Source organism: Mesocricetus auratus, unplaced genomic scaffold (genome assembly GCF_017639785.1).
Source record: "Mesocricetus auratus isolate SY011 unplaced genomic scaffold, BCM_Maur_2.0 Super-Scaffold_100010, whole genome shotgun sequence".
Classification (NCBI taxonomy): Eukaryota; Metazoa; Chordata; class Mammalia; order Rodentia; family Cricetidae; genus Mesocricetus; species Mesocricetus auratus.
The window spans coordinates 65610475-65630447 of NW_024429194.1; the positions used below are offsets into that span (position 1 = coordinate 65610475).

The 19973-nt window shown below is 45.4% G+C and overlaps 1 protein-coding gene across 4 annotated transcripts in view; it reads right to left on the reverse strand.

Annotated features, from left to right (window-relative positions):
• Dip2b (disco interacting protein 2 homolog B) overlaps window positions 1-18627 on the reverse strand; it is a 181073-nt gene extending 162446 nt beyond the window's left edge. For 3 of the 4 annotated variants that reach the window (XM_040753816.1, XM_040753815.1, XM_040753814.1), the window contains exon 1: window positions 18381-18626. In XM_040753816.1, the coding sequence (XP_040609750.1) occupies window positions 18381-18480 (100 nt within the window). In that variant the 5' untranslated portion in view covers window positions 18481-18626. Of the gene's footprint in view, window positions 1-18380 lie in introns of all 4 variants that reach the window. The other variant, XM_040753817.1, reaches the window with a different exon arrangement.
• Window positions 18628-19973: the final 1346 nt, after the last annotated feature.

Here is a 19973-nt window from a genome sequence, read left to right on the forward strand (position 1 = left end):
ACAACACAGTGCTGGCAAAGAAAATCTGCATTACTGATAGAAAATGAGAAGGTAAACAGAAAGAAGAAATTGTAAAAGTTAGGAACCTCACAGCAACCCACCATTCCAGTCTGAAGGGAAATCCCTGAGACAGGCATTTGATGCAGATGACCTGGGAAACGGTTCTGCAAAAGCATCAGGTTTGCCAAGATTGTAGTCAGCAAACAAAAGCTGCATGATTTCTTGTGCATTAACTCAGAATTCTCTGGTCCCTTATTTTTTCTACAGTCTCCAACAAAGAGTGTAAGAGTTAAGCAATTTTTTTTATTGAGAGCATAAAACTGTATTTAAGGAACTATGAAAAATACAACAATGCCTATAAAGTAATTTTTAATCATTTACAATTTCCCATCCAATGTTTCTGCTCACATTTCCTGCTGTGTACAACACATGGGAAAATCCATGACCAACAGTGTAGATGAACACTTTTAAATATGAAAGAAATATGTAAGAATATTCACAGTTGTAATAATAGTAGAAAATCTAGAAATATATTATCAGGAGTCAGGCATGATAACACACATCATTAATCCCAGCACTGGGAAGACAGAGGCAGGCCAGTCTAGTCTACATAGGGAGGTCAGGGTTATGTAGAAAGGCCCTGTTTAAAAAAACACACCCTCCCCACCCCCAAAAAAATGCAGGTTGATGGCTACACATAGTTTAAGGACAAAAACAAGCCTATGGGCCCTAAAAGGTGGTCCATGCCTTTAATCCCATTTCCAGTTTAAGAAAATATATATAACTATAAGAAACAGTTAACAGACCTTGAAGTCTGAGCAATTCTCACTGAGTGGCATAGGTCTGAGTGATAGAGATTATACTCCTTTTCCTATAAACCCAGCAGTAGTTTTGGGTTCCAAAGCTATATTTACTTAATACTGACATTACAAAAGCTGTGGAGTCTAAATATTTAGGAATAATTTGCATCCTTAGCATCAGGACTAATTAACACACAAAATAAACAGAAACATTGTTTCCTTTGATGACACAAGAACAATAACAGAGTATAGTACAAGTCAGAGGTGATGAGTGCTAGGGCTAGGATATGACAAAGTGGCAGAGCATTTGCTGAGCATGTGCAAGGCCCTGGGTTCAACCTCAGCAGAGGGAAAAACAAGAGCTATCATTGTTAAAGCTAGGAGTTGTGGAACATATCCATATCCCAGTACTGGGAGGATACTGAGACCCCTCAAAGAGACAAAGGAAAAACAAGCAGAGGTGGAGGATGGAGAGATGGTCCAGCCGTTTGTGACAGCACGTATTGCTCTTCCATAGGACCCACAGCAGGTAGCTCACAACTGCCTCTAACTCCTGTTCCAGAGGACCCAACACATTTGACCTCAGTGGATGTATCTACGGTACACGCACATACACAAACACATAAATATGAATAAAGAAATAAAGCTACTAGGAAAAACACAATAACAGAACTGCAAAAACTCAGGAAAAAAAAAAGAGTACATGTAGGATTAATTCTCATTGTTCCTAACAGGGAATCAAAAGACACCCCTCCTAAAGTTGCTACAACATGTGTCTGTGTCTGTGTCTGTGTGTATGTATTTATACTATGCAGCCCTGGCTAGCATAAACTCATTATATAGACCAGGCTAACTATGAAATCAGAGATCCACCTGCCTCTGCCTCCCCAGTGCTGGGATTAAAAGCATGTGCCAGCACACCCAGCTCCTACAATATTTTTTATTAATTTATTCTATTAACTATCAAAACTAGCCAGGTGTTGGTGGTACACGCCTTTAATCCTAGCACTTGGGAGGCAGAGGCAGGCAGATCTCTGTGAGTTCAAGGCCAGCCTGGTCTACCGAGTGAGTTCCAGGACAGCCTCCAAAAGCAATACAGAGAAACCCTGTCTCGAAAAACCAAAAAAAAAAAACAAACAAACAAAAAAAAAACTACAAAAGGGATTTAGAAAATGGTGACATTTGGGAACTTGTGAATGGAGGGTGGAGGCTGATAAAGGGCTATTTTCCATTTTATACTTCTGAGTTTCTCCAAATGTTCCTATGCCTTTTCATGAAGAAGGGAAAAAAAGATGCAGTGTTCTTACAAGCATTTTCTTGCCACATTTACACCTCAATAGCCCTAAAATAAAATGATTGTTTTCTCTGCTTTCGCACACATGTGCACACAAAGACAGTGGCACAGGCACATGCAGTAACGGACACACTAGTCTGTGAAGTTGAGTTCAATAGCACTGTGGTCCTGACCACAGTCTTGGGTACAAGCCCACTGACAGCCTGACTCTTCCCCCAGGGCCCAGAGGTCTGCCATCAAAACTCACCACACCAACCTGTGTGACATCCTGATGCAATGTGCCTTTCAAATCCATGCTGATCATACTGACTGGGCAGGATGGCCACAGCAATAATGTTTCTAACTGCACCCTCATCAAATCCTTATCCCTCTCGCCTCCACCTTGCTAACTCCCACACTTCAACCCCAAAGTGCTTTTAACTCAGGGTGAGCAGCCTCCTCCGGGCCAGCCCACTGCTAGTGATCCAGTCAGTAAGTGTCCCAGTTTCCATAGCCAACTCCAGCATTTCTTTACGCAGTCTCCCTCCCCTACTACACCCCAGTATTCTCCCATAATGATCACACAGATCTGATTGCCTTTGATCTCCGTTCGGTCAGAAGTCTACACTCACTGTCTCCTCAGGATGAAGCCTTCATCCCAGACTATTACTCAGCCACAGGACTGACAATGCAATCAGCTCCCCATCTCATTCTCCCAGTTTCTCTACAGCTTTGGATCTAAGTATCTCTCTCCACCAAAGCACCACACTTGAGTGATACTTCTGTACCCACCCCAGCAACTCAAGGAGTCCTTTCCTCAAAAGTCATTCCCAAGAAGGAAAAACAAGTCTTGAGGCTGGCTCCTGTTTCATCCTGCATGTCCCAGAAACTCATCTTGGCAGGAATCTTCCCATTTTCTCTCCTAATGATCACCCTCCTCCCTTCACATAATCTCACCCACTATCCTCCACTATGGAAAAAAAAAAAAACCTTCATTCTACATACCTGCTATTGGGTATCTTTCCTGCCTGTTTTCCCCTCAATGTTACCGCCTAACACATCAAACCATCAATTTTTTCCGAAAGTATAAAAGTGGGAGTATGGCTTGGTGGTGGAGGACCTCGGAGCAATCAAACCATCAATTCTGCCCAAAGTATAAAAGCAGGAGTGTAGTCCAGTGGTAAAGGACCTTGTGTGTGCTGGAAATGGGGTTAGGTGTTTGTGACCTACTCTGTGTGTGCTGGGAATGGAGTTACAGGTGGTTGTGAGCCACCCTGTGTGTGTGCTGGGAATCAAAGCTGGGTCCTCCGAAGAGCAACCAGTGCTCTCACACTGAGCCATCATCTCTCCAGTCCAGATTCAAAAGTATTGAAAGATAATTTTTAGATATACACATATTATAAATCTCAGTAAAATAAGGATCTAGCTATAACTTAGTTTTCGGTGAAAATGAGAAATAGGTTCTCAGCTTTTTGCTGCCAAAGTGATCACATGACTTGTTGCCCAAGTTTCCCTCAAAGTGCTGATGAAGTCGTTTCTTCTTCTGCAAAATGAGTGCCGACTGTGCTGTCGCTTAACTAAGAGCTAAAGCTTAAATTCTATGGAGGTGGAGACAGTTTTCTACCACCCTTATGGACTGAAACAAATATGACAATGCCAAGTTCCAATTGTTGTCTTAGTCAGTTCTGATTTCACTTCTGTCTTAAGGAAATGTCCCTCCATCTCCAAAAAGTAGCAGGTGCTCTCCACATTGCACAGCTGCCTTCCCTCACAGAGAATGAATCAGAGTGCAGAGTCGGCAGCTTGCTTTCAGGAAGTCACCCTTAGGACTTGTCCTTTCTGGAGGAACCTCTCCTTCACAGGGAACATGTTTGAACAGATGAGAAGAGCCTCGGCTCAGCCATGCTGTCCTGCCTTATAGAGCTTACTTCTCAGAAGTCTGGCTCCAATACCAGTCAATTCAATGACAGCAAAAGAAAAACAAACAACTTGGTTGGGTTATTTCATTTCAAGCCGAGTCTCAAAGACTGTAAACCTGTCCTTCCTACTCTTTTCCCTTCCAGAAAGATCCTGAGATGTTTCACTTGGCATACTGAAATAGAGTACTGTAAACAAGTAAGCAGTGTAACATTCCCCAATTGTAGATAACCTGATAGACAGACACAGTCATGTCTCTTATGACTCCCAGTGACAGCACACATCCTGTTTCTGACTCTTACCATTACTTCTACACTATCTGAAAAACAGTTTGCTACAGTTGGGAAGTCATTTCCTGTTGAATGAGTCAATCACAGCAAAGAACCTGATGAGAACCCAAGGAGCTGCCGAGTGACTTCCCTCGGAGTTCAGGTTTCTGTTGGCCCCTCTCCCCCCAACTTCCCAAGAAGCCAAGGACGGTCCCTGGTCTCAGTTCTCTGCTGCTTGTGGGGCAGACTGAGCCAGCATGCACACAGGTGTGCTGATCCCCTCTATAGCTCACAGCCACACCCAACCTGCAGGTCTGAGACTACATACAGACTCTTGTCTCACCTACTCTTACTCATCCTGTCTGGCACGGCCTTAACTCAGCTACCTTTACGTTGCTGAGCATCACCTTGTGTGAGCCTCCTGAGTGCAGGCGCTTAAGAAGGGTTGGCTTGTTTCTGGTTTGAGATGCTTTGCTTGTTGATGTCTTTAGATAGATAGATAGATAGATAGATAGATAGATAGATAGATAGATAGATAGATAGATAGATAGACAGACAGACAGACAGACAGACAGACAGATCTTCACAGAGCTTTTCCCAAATGATACATACACTCGCTCTTTATAATTTATTTCTGGTTGACATAGTACTCACAAGGCCATCAAGAGAGACCTCTCAACTTCCTCCTCTACACTTCTATCTATCTGCCTTTTCCTGTCCTGTCCTCTTTCCCCGACTCCAACCTGGAATGTCACTCAGCAGTGCTGGGGAATCTCCACTTCACTGAGTCAAGGGGTCCATGTTCCTTCTCCAAGTCCCCAACCTCCTCTACCACAGATGTAGGCATGCTCAGGTCTCTCCCGTTTGGCCATCAGACAGTGCCTACTGTGCCAGAAGTTCTTTCTGTCCTTGTGGTGGTTGGGACAAGGGTCCTGCAACATTCTTTCTAATGGACACGGGCACATGGTCAAGCAACCTACTATTTTGTCTCCTCACAATCAGACTTGGACCCTACCTGCCTCCATTTCTATTCTTTCAGCTTTGAATGCTTCACCAAGAGGAACCCAACATGGTTCAGTCTCCCATACACAATCCCTGGTCCCAGGGCCACTAAAACTAGCTGTAATTCCAACATGAAGACTGCATTGAGTTTGAGCCAGCTTAGATTACAAAGGGAGTAATGGGTCAACCAAGACTACATAGTGAGCCTCTGTCTCCCAGAAAAGAAACACAACAAACAACAACAAAGCTCAGGCAGAAGCCACCACTAATGGCCTCCTTCACCTGCACTTGCTGAGTCCACTTTAATCAAGCTGCCTCAGCAACTGACTCTGGAGGAAATCCCCTACTGCTTTGCCCTTTCTCTCACGGGCCACTTTCTTTTCTTCTCTGCACTTCCCAATGTCGGTGCTTCCCAGAGCTCTGTTTTATACTCTTCCTACTCCACAAGGTCTCCTAGGATAACCTCCATTACACCCATCATGGAAGGGCATCCTGAGGAGGACTCAGCACACCTACAGGTCAGAAAGGCCAGGCCTTCCTGAAGCATCCATACCCACAGAGACACCACTGCTACAGACCTTCAGCTGTATGCCTCACACAGGGAGTCTGACTCAGTCTCCCCTCTACCCAAATTAGGCCCCTTCCCCACGTTAGGAACAGAGCCAGGAAGGCCAGCTCTTTCTCAAGAAGCCTCAGAGCCTAGTGGTCCACTAGATTCCTCCACCAAATCTCCTATCTGCAGCCCTCCTGCTTTTCCATGGTTAACAATTCTGTCTGCTTCGCCGGGTGTTGGTGGCACACGCCTTTAATCCCAGCACTTGGGAGGCAGAGGCAGGCGGATCTCTGTGAGTTTGAGGCCAGCCTGGTCTATAGAGCGAGTTTTAGGACAGCCTCCAAAACAATACAGAGAAACCCTATCTCAAAAAACAAAAACAATTCTGTCTGCTTAATTACCTGTTTCCACTCCACCTTCCCTACTCTCACTGAAGAGGAAGTGGCTTTAGCAGCCTCTTGGTGAGTCTTCTGCACTGCTGCTCTCTGGTCCCAGTCTTCACCAGTAAGGGCCACTGTGTACTGTATCCTACGTGAGTGGTGCCCTTTATCATGTGACATAGGAGCGTAAAATTACCCCTCTCCAGGGAAACACAAAGACAGTCTTTAATTCTTTCCTCAGAAGAAAGGGATATGGAACTGACTGACACAGCACACGTGAAGTGGCCAGCCACCTTGGCAAGCTGCACTCATTCTAACCCTTAAACACTAGGGTTTCATTTTATCTTAGATTTTCTTGTCTTTTCTTCCAGCTTGTGTGTGTGTAATGTGCATGTGTGTGTAGGTACACATGTTTGCATGTGTTTGACACCCTTGTGTAGGGCTACACATGCATGCGGGTACACTTGATGCTGGGAGCCATCCTCAGCTGGTTGGCTCTTCCACCTTCTCTATGCAATGAGGGAGGGTCTCTCAATCAAACCCAGAGCTCACTGACGCTACGGCTAGACTCACTAGCCAGCTTGGTCTAGGGATCCCTGTCTTTGATTTCTGAGGCTGAATTTAGCATTTAGCAGGCCTAGGGTACAAATGCTAGTCCTCATATTTGAGGCTAAACTACTGAGCCATCCCCCTAGCCCTTTATCTTAGGTTTTCAAGTCTTTATTAAAAATAGTAATATAGTCCACCAAACTTTAATTAGATCAACATTCCGAGATGCACCCTGCTATCCTATAGAATATAGTATCTGTAGTCCATCAACACATCTCCAATAAGATGTCAGGACCACCTGCACCCTGCTGAGAATACATGGTCCACAAGGCGGCCCCCACCCCAGTCATGCCTTCAGACTTGCCCATATACACAGACACACTGGACAGACTGAACTCTACTCACAAACATCATCCTAATTCTGAGTCACAAATCAAGTCTCCTCCCCCGCTAGGCATCTACCCAAACTTCTACTGAGCCCCAATGACACCATTTCCTATAATACTACAGGGACACCAATATCCTTCATCCAACCACCTTAAAGTGTCTGTGTTTCCTTTGGTACTCAACGCGCTTATGGCGTTTATTATGCAATAAAGATGCTATTTGCAACCAGCACAGTAGCACATACCTATAATCCCAGCACTTGGGAGGCAGAAACAGGTGGATCTCTCTAAGTTTCTGTCCAGCCAGAACTTACAAACCCAGGCCCTATCTCAAAAACAATAAATAAATAGAAATGTGTAAAAATAGGAACTGGGGAGATGGCTCAATGGTTAAGAACACTGGCTGTTTTTCAAGAGGACCTGGGTTCAATTTCCAGCACCTGCCTGGTGGCTCATAACCAATTGCAACCATCTCTCACTCCAGTCCCAGAGGATCTGAGACCCTCTTTTGACCTCTGTCGGCAGGGCATGCATGTGATGCACAAATATACATACAAGCAGTCACTCATACACATAAAATAAACAAATGGAAAAAAAGACTGTTACTTTACTCCCAGAGGATAAGTGAAAGATGGTGGATGTGTGACCACAGGGATGGGCTACACAGCACATCCCATTCCATTCACCAGTGCTTTTGTTAGCTCAGTTCCACCCCATCATCAGGAGGTTACTCACCAGTCGTGACGGGAGCTACTCACCAGTTGCTGAAGGTTTATAAAGTGCAAGCACAGGGGGCCTGGTACAGGCTGAGCACTCTGAAGTGATTACACCCATACAGAGCTCTAAACTAGGGAACTGAGGATAGGGCAGCTGCTCATAGGATTGAGTGGAGCAGAAGTTAACCTGTAAGAGAAGCAGAAGGGTGGGCCAGAAGGGATGTCTAAAGAATGTATGAACCAAGGCCTTCAAGTGAGAAAACAGAGCCACCCATCGTGGCTGGAGAGTAGAGAGAATACAGAAGGAGCAGGAAATGAGGAAAGGAAGGCAGACTTAGTACACACAGATGACGCTTGGATTTTATCCTGCACATGGGAGAAGCCAATAAGACTATTTGAAGAAAGAAAACAACGATATTTGGTTTGTTTCAAAATAATCACAACAGGATAGAGAAGGGTGGACTGGGAGAAGAGACTACCAGTAGAATGCATCAGGGAATTGACAGACAGAAGAACCAACAGAGCTCAGATTTGTTGGAAGCCCAGCTTTAAACTAACCACTGTAGGAGGCAGGGCTTTCATTGGGTCATGAGAACGGAGCACTCACGAACAGGAGTAATGCCCACTCTTACACACAGGTTTCAGAAGGTAGCATCTCTGACATAGAACGCAGCCCTCACAAGAATGAACGTGTTGAGCTCTGGCTTCTTGAGTTGGGAATGGCAATCAATTTCTATTATACACCTATTATCCAGTCTATAGAATTCTGTTATAGCAGTGAGAATGATCTTAGAGATGCATCAGCTACTGTCTCGTTGCTATGACAAAATACCTGATAGGAGCAACTTAAGAGAAGGATTTATTTGGTTCACAGTCCATCATGACACGGAAGGCATGTGGCAGCAGACAACCTTTTGTTCACATCTCAGCAGACTGGACAGCAAAGAAAGAGATGTGTGAACTTGGATGTGCTTGTTTTCTCTCTTTCCTCCATTTTTATCCAGTCCAGGACCCCAGCCTGTGAGATGTGCTACCCACACTGAAAGCTATCTTCCTACTTTGCCCTCAGTAATGCTCTCTGGAAATGCCTTTGAAGATACAACCAACCAACAGTCCGTCTCATTAATTCACTGATTTTCTGTGTCCAGTCAAGTTGTGGTAGTTTGAATGTAACAGGCCCCATAAATGCATAGGGATTAGCACTACTAGGAGGTATAGCCTTGTTGAAATAAATAGGTGTGACCTTGTTGGAGAACATGTGTCACCATGGGGACAGGCTTTGAGGTCTCTTTTGCTTAGCTTCCCTCAGTGTGACTGACACTCTCTTGACTTGTTTTATTTTGTTTTTATGTTTTCGAGACAGAGTTTCTCTGTGTAGTCTTGGAGCCTGTCCTGGAACTAGCTCTGTAGACCAGACTGGCCTCGAACTCACAGAGATCCACCTGCCTCTGCCTCCCCAGTGTTGGGATTAAATTCGTGCACCACCACCTCCCAGTTCGGACAACTTCTTGTTGCCTGCAAGATGTAGGACTCTCAGCTACTTCTCCAGCACCCATCTCTGCCCGCATGCCTCAATGCTCCCCACCATGATGATAATGGATTGACCCTCTGAAACTGTAAACTGCCACCTCAATTAAGCGTGTTCCTTTAGAAGAGTAGCCGTGGTGTCTCTTCACAGCAATAGAAACCCTCACTAAGACACAAGTTTACAGTGGAGATTAACCATCACAGACAGGAAGTAGGTATTCTGAAATAATAACATCTTTGAAAAGAGGAAGTAGATGCAGAGGGGGAGTTAGGACAGGAAGAAGCTTTGGATTTACTAAACACACGGTGTCTAGAACCAGTGGTGTGCTTACAGCAGAGGACCTCAAGGCTGGGAGTCAACTGAGGACCACTGACAGGTGAAGCCCTGGGCATGGGTGAGACTGCTCTGTTAGTGTATATATATAAGTAAGATGACAAATAATAACAAGTTCACTAAAGACACCTGCATCAGAAGGAAGATAGAGTAAAAAGCAGGACCAAGGATGAGAACAGCCTGGGAACCAGAAGGAAAACATGTCATCAAGTTAAGAAAAGAGAAAATGTCATTGAGATAATGATCCACACAGCCAGGTATGCTATTCGCACTTGTAATCCCAGCATTCAGGAGGCCAAGGCAAAAAGACAACTACAGGTTCAAAGCCACCTAGGTTACAGAGAACTGTCTCAAAAAGGTAAAAACAGCAGCAAAGAGCTGTGTCCAGTGCTACAGAGATCCAGAGGTACTCAGTCTGAACCAGACTGACTAGTAGCCATGGAAACAGCTGTTTCACTGGCTTGATGAGGCAGACACAGCAGACTGAGCAGTGAGCAAAGGCAAAAATAGGAGGCACAGTTGGTATCCCCTCTGTTCTAGACACAGGAGAATGTTGGCATGTGACAGCAAGCAGACCCTCATGCAAAAATCTGGGGAGGGTTTATTGTGTTTTCTCCCATCCTCCCCATAAAATAACTGAACAACTGTAAATGTGAAGAGAAGGGCCGAGAGTCAAGAAGTTACATGAGAAGCTGAGCAAAAAAAGAAAAAGGTAAAAAGATTAGGAATGAAGAGATACTAAAGACAGGTCCCAAGATCCCATGAAGGAGGACCGATGGGTGGGTAGGATTGAGAACACAGTAGAGGTGGGCACTTGAGAACAGGGAGGGAGTAGCTGTTCTTCTGGGAAATGAGGGAAAGGAACTAACAGCAAGAACTGGAGAAATGGCTCAGGAGTTAAGAGCACTGTCTGCTCTTGCAGAGGACCTGTGTTCAATTCCCAGCACCGACATGATGGCTCACAATCATCCTAACTCCAGTTCCAGGGGACCGAAAACCCTCTTCTGGCCTCCATGGTGCACATCCATACATGCAGGCATCACATGAAAAACAAGTCCACACTCAGGAGGCAGAAGCTGGTGGATCCTGAGTTTGAGGCCAGCCTGACAATGTCGAATTTCAGGACAGCCACGGCTACATAGTGAGACCCTGTCTTTAAAAAAAAAATCCTGTTCACAGAAACTCATCCACACCACACAGCACTTCATGTATCATAGACACAGGAGTCAACAATAAAATAGCTACAGCTGTGTTCAGAAGCATTAGCACTGACCCCAAGGTAAGCAACATGCACGCTTGTCTGTTTCTTTAGAAAACTTCCAATGCAAAGACAATGACCGTCAGAACCGTGGACTTAGCAAAGGCTTCAAATGAAAGCTCTGGCTTCAGAAAAGACCAAAGGTCATCCCAGAGGGAAGGCCAGCAGGGCCTGTACTACAGAGTTCAACAAGGCTGGCTGCACGTCAACTCAAAGGAGAAAGTGGCAGAAAATAACTGGAGGAGGAAGCAAAAGAAGGTGCTCACTGGGCACAAATGGAGAGCTTAGGCTCAGCCTGCTGGAGGGCTGAAGCACCTACAGTGGCCTTCCATGGCTAAAGAAGCCTGAGGCTCGGAAACCACACTCGTGCTCAAGCCATGCACCTGACCCTGCAGGTTCAGGGAAGCGCATATCATGCACATGACAGCTGTCCACATGAAACAAACCAACAGCTCTTCTGCTCCAATCAGCCAGTCGTGGGAACCAACGGGTGTTAGAACAAGGATCTGGGCTGTCAACAGAGTAACTCATGGTAGAGCAAAGTCCCACTGGAAAAAAAAATCTCCACAAACTGATTCTATTCATCACTTCACAAAGGATCCTATTCTGTTCACTAGTACAAGATATCAGAGACAACCAAGTCACTGTGAATCTATTCACCATCAGGGCAAATAAAGGCTAGCACATGTAAATGCCATATTATACCCATCTCATATAAAACTTCCTTACAACTCTAATGAGGGATTCAGTCTTTTTGTACAGATAGTAGAAACCAAAAGAGGGGAATTAGGTGGTTTGTTCAAGGTCACACAGCTTGCTAAGGAATAAGGCCAGGACTTGGACCAAGATACCTACCAGACATCAACACATGTTTCTCAAATGACTATATAACCCTATCTCATGCCAAGATCAAGTCCTCAAGACACAGACTTGATATTTTTCCATTCAAATCAAATTGAATCAAGCAAAAATTCATTGCACTCCTATAACCATATAAAGAAAGAAACAAAGCCAGGCGTTGGTGGCACACACCTTTAATCCCAGCACGCGGGAGGCAGAGGCAGGCAGATCTCTGTGAGTTCGAGGCCAGCCCACTCTACAGAGCGAATTCCAAGACAGCCTCCAAAACAATACAGAGAAACCCTGTCTCAAAAAACCAAAAAAAAAGAAAGGAAGGAAGGAAGAAAGGAAGAAAGAAAGAGAGAGAGAGAGAGAGAGAGAGAGAGAGAGAGAGAGAGAGAGAGAGAGAGAGAGAGAGAGAGAAAGAGAGAAAGAAAGAAGGCAAAAGGCTGGAGAGACAGCTCAGGGCTTAAGGGCACATACTACTACTCTTGTAAAAAAAAGTTTGGTTCCCGGTACCCACATCACTTACTAACAACCACCTGTAACTCCAGCTACAGAGGATCCAATAACCTCTTCTGGCCTCGAAGGACACCTGTACTCATGTCATGTGTGAACACACATACACAAAATTAAACAAAAATAAGCCAGGTGTGGTGGTACATGCCTCTAATCCCAGCACTCAGAAAAGAGGCAGATCTGTACAAGTTCAAGATCAGCTTGGTCTGCATAGCAAATTCCAGGCCCTGTCTCAAAAATTAATTATAATAATAATAATAGAAGACAAAAAATAAAATAATTTTAAAAAATAAGGGGCTGGAAAGATGGGTCAGCAGTTAAAAACTCTGGCTGTTCTTAAAGAAGACCTGGGTTCAATACCAGCACCCACATGGCAGATCACGAGTCAGTACTTGAAGGGGATCCAATGCCCTCTTCCTGTCTCCAAGGGTACTGCACACACATGGTGTACATACATACATATAGGCAAAACACTTATGCACATAAAGAGAGTGTGTGTGTGTGTGTGTGTGTGTGTGTGTGTGTGTGTGTGTGTGTGTGTGTAAGAAAAAAAGAAAAGAAACTAGCCACATGTGGTGATGCATGCTTGTAATTCCAGCACTTGGGAGAGGATGAAGCAAGAAGATGGAGAGTTCCAGGCCCAGCCTGTGCTACCCACTAAGACCCTCTCTGTCTCAAAATTAGAGATCTGGGTTTATTTGAAAGAAAATATAGAAGTTGAAGAAATGGCTCAGCAGTTAAGAGCACTGGCTACTCTTCCAAAGGACTTAGGTTCAAGTCTCAGCACCCATATGGCAGCTCACAGCTGTCTGTACTTCATACCCTCTGGACACCAGCCACCTAGCGTGGTGCGCAGACATGCTGTGGACAAAAATTCATACATATTTTTTTTAGAGAAGGAAGAGAAAGAGGAGGAGGAAAAGTCAGGCATAGTGCCACAGCATTTAGTCCCAGCACTTAGAAGACAGAGTTAGTCAGAGTTCTGTGAGTTCAAGGCCAGCCTGGTGTACACAGTGAGACCCTGTCTCAAAAACAAACAAAAAACAACAACAAAAGAATAAATGGATAAATATTTTTTAAAAGAAAATATAAATGGTTTCTGTAGTTTATATAAAATGAAAAGCGATTTGATCAAAAAGCATGTGCCTAACTGTAATGAGCATTCTTCCCGCCAGCCTGGTCCCAGAGCCGCATCAGTCCCAAATGAACACGCAGGATACTGTGTTAATTATGAAGCTGTTGGCAGTTTGCTATGGTTTCTTGTTGTCTAGCTCTGACTTAATTATTAGCCCATAACTGCTAATCTGAGTATTTCCCCGTGGTCTTCTCTTACCAGAGAAAGGATCGGGACCTCTTACTCCTCTCCTTACTCCTTACATGGTGACTGACTGTGCCTGCGTTTCCCAGAATTCTCCACCTCTCCTAGTCCCACCTATCTTGCTTCCCTATTGGCCAACAGTGCTTTATTTATCAACCAATAAGACAAGCATATACACAGAAGGACTTCCCCATCAACTGGAAATGTAAACTAGTACTAAAGAGTTACAAGCAACTACAGGAAAGAAGGGGGCATTAGCCCATATTTTGGCATGAGAGAACAATGGAAAACTGTAGAAATGATGGCACAAACATTGGGGAAATTCTTTTAAATGATTTAAATAAACAAACAATTCAGGTGTGGTGGCACACACCTTTAATCCCAGGACTGGGGAGACAGAGGCAAGAAGAGTTCTATGAGTTCGAGGCCAGCCTGGACTATATAGTAAGTTCCACAACAGCCACAGCAACATAGAGACCCTATCTCAAAAACAAATAAATCAATCTATGGGGGCTAGGTGTGTAGCTTCTGAGCCAGCCTAGACTCTCTTTCCAAAAAGAAAAGAAAACAAGTAAAATCTACAGAGCTGAGTGATGGTGACAGGGTACAATGGTGGAGGGCTCAGCTAGCATGTGTGAAGCCCTGACTCAATCCCTAATGCTCCAATTAAAAAAAAATACTTTTTTTTTTTTTTTTGGTTTTTCCAGACAGGGTTTCTCTGTAGCTTTGGAGGCTGTCCAGGGACTCGTTCTTGTAGACCAGGCTGGTCTCAAACTCACAGAGATCCGCCTGCCTCTGCCTCCCCAGTGCTGGGATTAAAGGCATGCGCCACCACCACCCAGCCTAAAAAATACATTTTTAAAATATGAAACTCCAGCTGGCCCAATGGCACTAAGGCAACCAGCCAACAAGACTAAGAACCTCAATTCAGCATTCAGGACCTGTACAGTGGGAGAGAGAAAGCTGATTCCACAGTTCTCCTCACTTCCATTCATGCACCATGACACATATGCACACTCAGGTGCGCACGCGTGCACACACACACACATGCACACAAGCTCATGTGCATATATAGTGTGTAATTAATAATTAATGAAATTTAATAAAAGTCTATAGGACTGAGTGAGAGTAGAAATCAGTGGTAGAATGCCTGCTTAGCATGCAGCAATATAAAAGTAACAATCTATATTCCAGATTTGAAAACTCTTAGCATCAGATATTTCAGTGGCTTAGCTATAGCTCTGCGGGGGGAGGGGAGGGGTGCAACACCATGAAAAGTGACATATCTCAAGGGAAGTGACCAGGATCCCCATTACAGGTAAACAGAAAGAATTTACGAATTTTCGGCTGGCAAAAGTCAACCTGTCCATTTCTGAAATTAAAATACAATCTGCCCATCATCTCCCTTTCCTTTTCAACTCTCCTACAAGCCCTAAGAAGGTGCCCTCTATTGTCTCCTCCCTCAAGGTGGACTCGGAGATAGGGAATGAAACATGCAGGGACAGAGGCTGGGATCCTGCTCATGCCCAGAGAAGTGTTCAAACAAGAAAAGGGAGGCTCCCTTCCGGTAAGTGTTGTTTTATCTCAAATACCTTTACAGTCTCTGGGCTGTTCTCAGACACGGAAAGACTTGCTCACCCTCCAACCTGCAGCACCAGCACTGGTCTAACACCCTTCTCCCCTCAATGCGTGCACCAGCCAAATCACAGGCTTCACTACCAAACACACCACCTTGCATTTACAATTCTCTGCTGCTTTTCACAATAGGAAAGCTTTCTCCTTCTTAGAAGGCAGGCCCTGCACATGGCTCTACACAGTCTCCTGTGACGCTTTGTTGACATTTTTAAGAGATGTCCTCTAGCAGACTTAGAGTTCTTTGAATGCTGGCACAGCATCCTGCTCACCTCTGTATTCTCTACAGAGAAGGCACAGGATACAGCAGCTGGGCAGCACACAGAAATCATGAATTAGAGAACCAACAAAGCTTTCAGAACTGTGGCATAAACAAATGCAGTGTTTTCTTAGAGGGGGGGGAAACTATTGTGCAATCACAACTCAGACATCTAAATCGTTCAGACCCCACAACTACATCACAGCTTGAGATAATGGCCCCACTTAGATATGTGGCTTCAAACAAAATAATCTTTCTGAGTCCAAATTTTCCATTCTGTTAAACCAAAACAGGAAGGGGGATCAAATCTGCCTGTTTTACCACATCAAGGTTAGTGGTACTCAAATGACAGAGCCTAAGAAAAGTATTACACAACAGACAATCGATCAGACAGATTTAAACAAACAATTCTTATCAAATCCCATTACACCATATGGGTGAAGTCCAACAGAGCTTACTGTCAATAGGTGACACAAATAGATCAAAACGGGGACTATGTTAAGATTTCTATCCAACGCATCTACAAAATTCAGTTTCTAAATGAGCTCATGAGCCATCCATGGTAAGCGGCCGGGAGTAGCTGACCCATCACACAGGTTCTGCAACACACTCTGCGGCAAACAGCCCAAAGGAGGCCGACCTGCATCTCAGCAGAGCAGCTGATCTATGACCAAAGCCTGCAGCAGAACACATGCACACAAAGAAAATTCTCTACCAGTAGTTTGCTCAGACTCTCCCTATCTTTAGGACCAGCCTGAACCTAAGAAAAACAGCAGGGAAAGACTGAATGCACCAAGTCGTGACAAACACAGACAGAGGCCTAAAAAAATTTTTTTAAAGCTGTTTTGTTTTGTTTTTTGTCGGAACAGTAATTATAGAGAAAATGTTTTTGTTTTTGTTTTTTAAAGGCTAGTTCAAAATATGTTGCAGATATCACAAACACCACCATAGATTTGGGGGCCCCTGGTTTATTTTAACTTCACTTGAACTCCGAAAAGCACCAACCATCTGTGTACTTAAAGCAAGACAGACAGATGGCCAATACGCTGACATTGCAGGATCAAGGTTTCTCAACTGTTATTTCCTTCTAGAGCACAAGAGAATAAAATGCAGGCTAAGGCAGTACAAATCCTTAAGAAATAAATTTAAACTAAGTCATGCGCCAATTAAAACATCCTTCGTGGGAAAATAAATCATTAACTTGACCTTGAAATGTTTAAAGTCTGACAAGTCCCAGTTTCTAAGACTTTCACACCTTTCTCAGAGAGTAGGGCAAGCTAATCAGTAGCGGATCCTAGAAACAGTTCTTTCTAAAGATGTCTAGAAACACCCAGAGCTGTAAACAACAATCATGTGGGGCAGATCCACACCAAGAGGAGCGCCCAGGACTTCCCTTTCCTGGTGAAAGCCCTCAGATTCTATTTTTAATCTCCCCCCATGTAAACATCCAGCCAAATCTCCCTTTCTGGCTAATGAAAGCCATAGCTGATTCGTTACTAAAAAATAAATAAATGTTTTAAAAGATTTGAATGGAATTCTTCAGACTTAATGACAACATTTCACAAAAGGACAAGGAAAAAGAAAACCTTAGGGGGAAACATAGTTTAACGAACTACTTCAACTGATTTTTTTTAACCTGGAGAATATTTTAACCAAAGGTATCACTGGGCAACCAGCCCAAAGGATTCCTATCTTCCTAAACACTTCCCAACTGATTAATTGAAAAATAATATGTTGGTAATTACCTGCAGGTGAAAACAGCACCACCCTATACATTGGGAAAGCCTTAAAGTGTCATTAAAATTAATTATTTCCTTCAACTGCTTAAGATTTGTAACACTCAAATTCACTCCTGGTTTTTCACTGTGATTTTTAAAGGGGAAAACCCTGCAATGCCATGATAAGAAAAGTCAAAACTGGAACTCTTCTGGGAACTTGGTCACATTTTTTTTTCACCCCAATCAACAGTTTTTAATGCACTTGAAATATACTGGTGAAGACCTTTGCCAAGGAATTCGACAATATGAAACTCTGGGACATCAGCAAAGTACTGACACCCAGCGCGGAGAAAATGCAGCTTTTGTTCAGAGGCCGCCTGAGATAAAAACAGGAACTTTACAGAGAGCTGAGCTGATCGCCACAGCACATTCGCCTGATCACATGCCCACGGCCAGCACTGTGCTTCTCATTGTTGTCGAGGGGACTTTTCTAGTAACAGTGCCTAGATTTAGTCCATGTTTTAAATTATCTAAATAAACCCAACCCTCCCTGTAGCAATCCATTGTCAAAGGGAAGGGTGCTGGGCAGGATTTGCACGTAACCGGTAGTCACCTCTTCAAAGACTCCAAGAGGTGATCAGATGCGGAAACCCAGCCTGAATACAGGTGCCAAGAAAAAGCCCTGCTGCCCCCCCATGACAGAGGTGGTCTAAGAGCGCAGCCTCGAGCGTCTCACTGGGTTAGCGCCACTGCCTCCAACCTCCAACCTCGGACCCTCAATGGCCTCCCCGCTCCTTTCTCACGCCTGTCACTGGTGAGGCACCTCGCATTGTTAGAGGAGCAGGAAGAAATGCAGCTGCGGCGTTCCCCAGTGTCTCTCTCTGAAGCAGGAGAGAGGGTGCAGGCGTGCGGCCCTTCAGGAGAAAGGCAGGGCAGAGGGGCAAGGTGTCAGGCGGAGGGCGCAGCTTTGTCTCCAGCTGACCCGTCCCCAAGTCCTGCGGGGGCCCCCCAGGGACAACAATGAAAGCTCAGCCACGCTTCGCGGGTGGGGAGCGGCGAGCACCGCCGGCCCTGCCTCCCCGCAGGCCGCCGCCCGCTCGCCCGGCCCGCCCGGCCCGCCGCGCGCCTACCCTCCGACAGCTCCAGCTCCAGCTCAGCCAGCTGCGCCCGCACCTCGGGGGGCAGCGCGGCCACCGCGGCCGGCGACGGCTCCAGGCCTCGCTCCGCCATCGCGGCTCCGCCAGCCACACTCCGGAAGACGAAGAGGGGGCCGAAGGAGGGACGGACTGACGCGGGCCCACACCCCGGCTACAGGATCCGGCTCCAGCCGCCGAAAGCCGCCGGCGCTACCGCTGCCGCTGCCGCCGCCGCCGCCATGAGCTAGGGTCACGTGAGCGCGCGGCCCCGCCCCCGGCCCGGAGCACGCCCCGCCCCGAAGGCGCAGGAAGGGCGTGGCTACAGCGCCCTCTGCCGCCGAGCTTCGGGAGCACAGGCTGGAGTCGCCTCCTCGTCTCTCCTAGGGGAATCACCGGAGAGGATGCACTTGCCCAGGACACAGCACTCACCTTCCACAAACTCTCAACAAGGAGTTTCTGAGGTATAACCGTAGTTCTTCCAATCCCTTTTCCGATAGAACATGCCTCTGTCTTGTCCTTTCCCCCATTTTCCCTAATGGACACCTCTCTTTAAAGGGACGTGCACAGGCCTGTCCTTCACCCACCAGTTTCTGGATTCCGCCTGCCAAAAACTTTTTTTTTCTGTTACAACTATTTATTTATTTGGTTGGTTGGTTTTGGTTTTTCGAGACAGGTTTTCTGTGTTTTGTGTAGCTTTGTAGACCAGGCTGGCCTCAAAATCACAGATCCCCCTGCTTCTGCCTCCCGAGTGCTAGGATTAAAGGCATGGGCCACCACTGACTGGCCCGTTACAACATTTAAAACAGGATAAAACTAGATATCTCATGCATGTAAATTCCAAGCACTCCGGAGGTGGAAGGTTCAAAGTCATTCTTTCCAGCCTGGGCTACATGAGTCCTGTCTCAAAACACAAGAAAAAGGATTACAGTAGAACTTGGCTTCATCTTGCCTTGAGTTATAAAGACTTATAAAAGATCTTAGTTGGGGAGGGGGGTGGAGGGTGGAGACACAGTTCTATTGTTGGATCCTAGCTCAATTGTAGCACCCTTGTACTGCCTGTAACCCCAGCTAGAGGTCCTGAAGGCTTCTGTGACCTCTACAGACACCCACACACTCACACATAAACAAAGATTTATTTGTTTATTTGTTGTTTGTTTGGCTTGGTTTTTCAAGACAGGGTTTCCCTGTGTAGCCCTGACTTTTCTGTTTTGTTTTGTTTTGGGGGGTTTGTTTGTTTTGTTTTAGGTTTTGCAAAACAGGGTTTCTCTGTATAGCCCTGGCTGTCCTGGGACTTGCTCTGTAGACCAGGCTGGCCTCGAACTCACAGAGATCCACCTGCCTTTGCCTGAGTGCTGAGACTAAAGGTGTGCACCACCATTCCCCCCCCACTGCTTTAAAGATTTGTATATTACTTTTATGTGTATGAGTATGTTGCGTGCACATATGCCCACCAAGTGCATCTGGTCCCTCAGATGCCAGAAGAGGGCGTTGGATCCCTTGGAATAACTGGAGTTACAGAGGGTTGTGAGCTACCACGTGAGAGCTGGGAATTGAACCGGGGTCCTCTGGAAGAACAAGCAGTGCTTA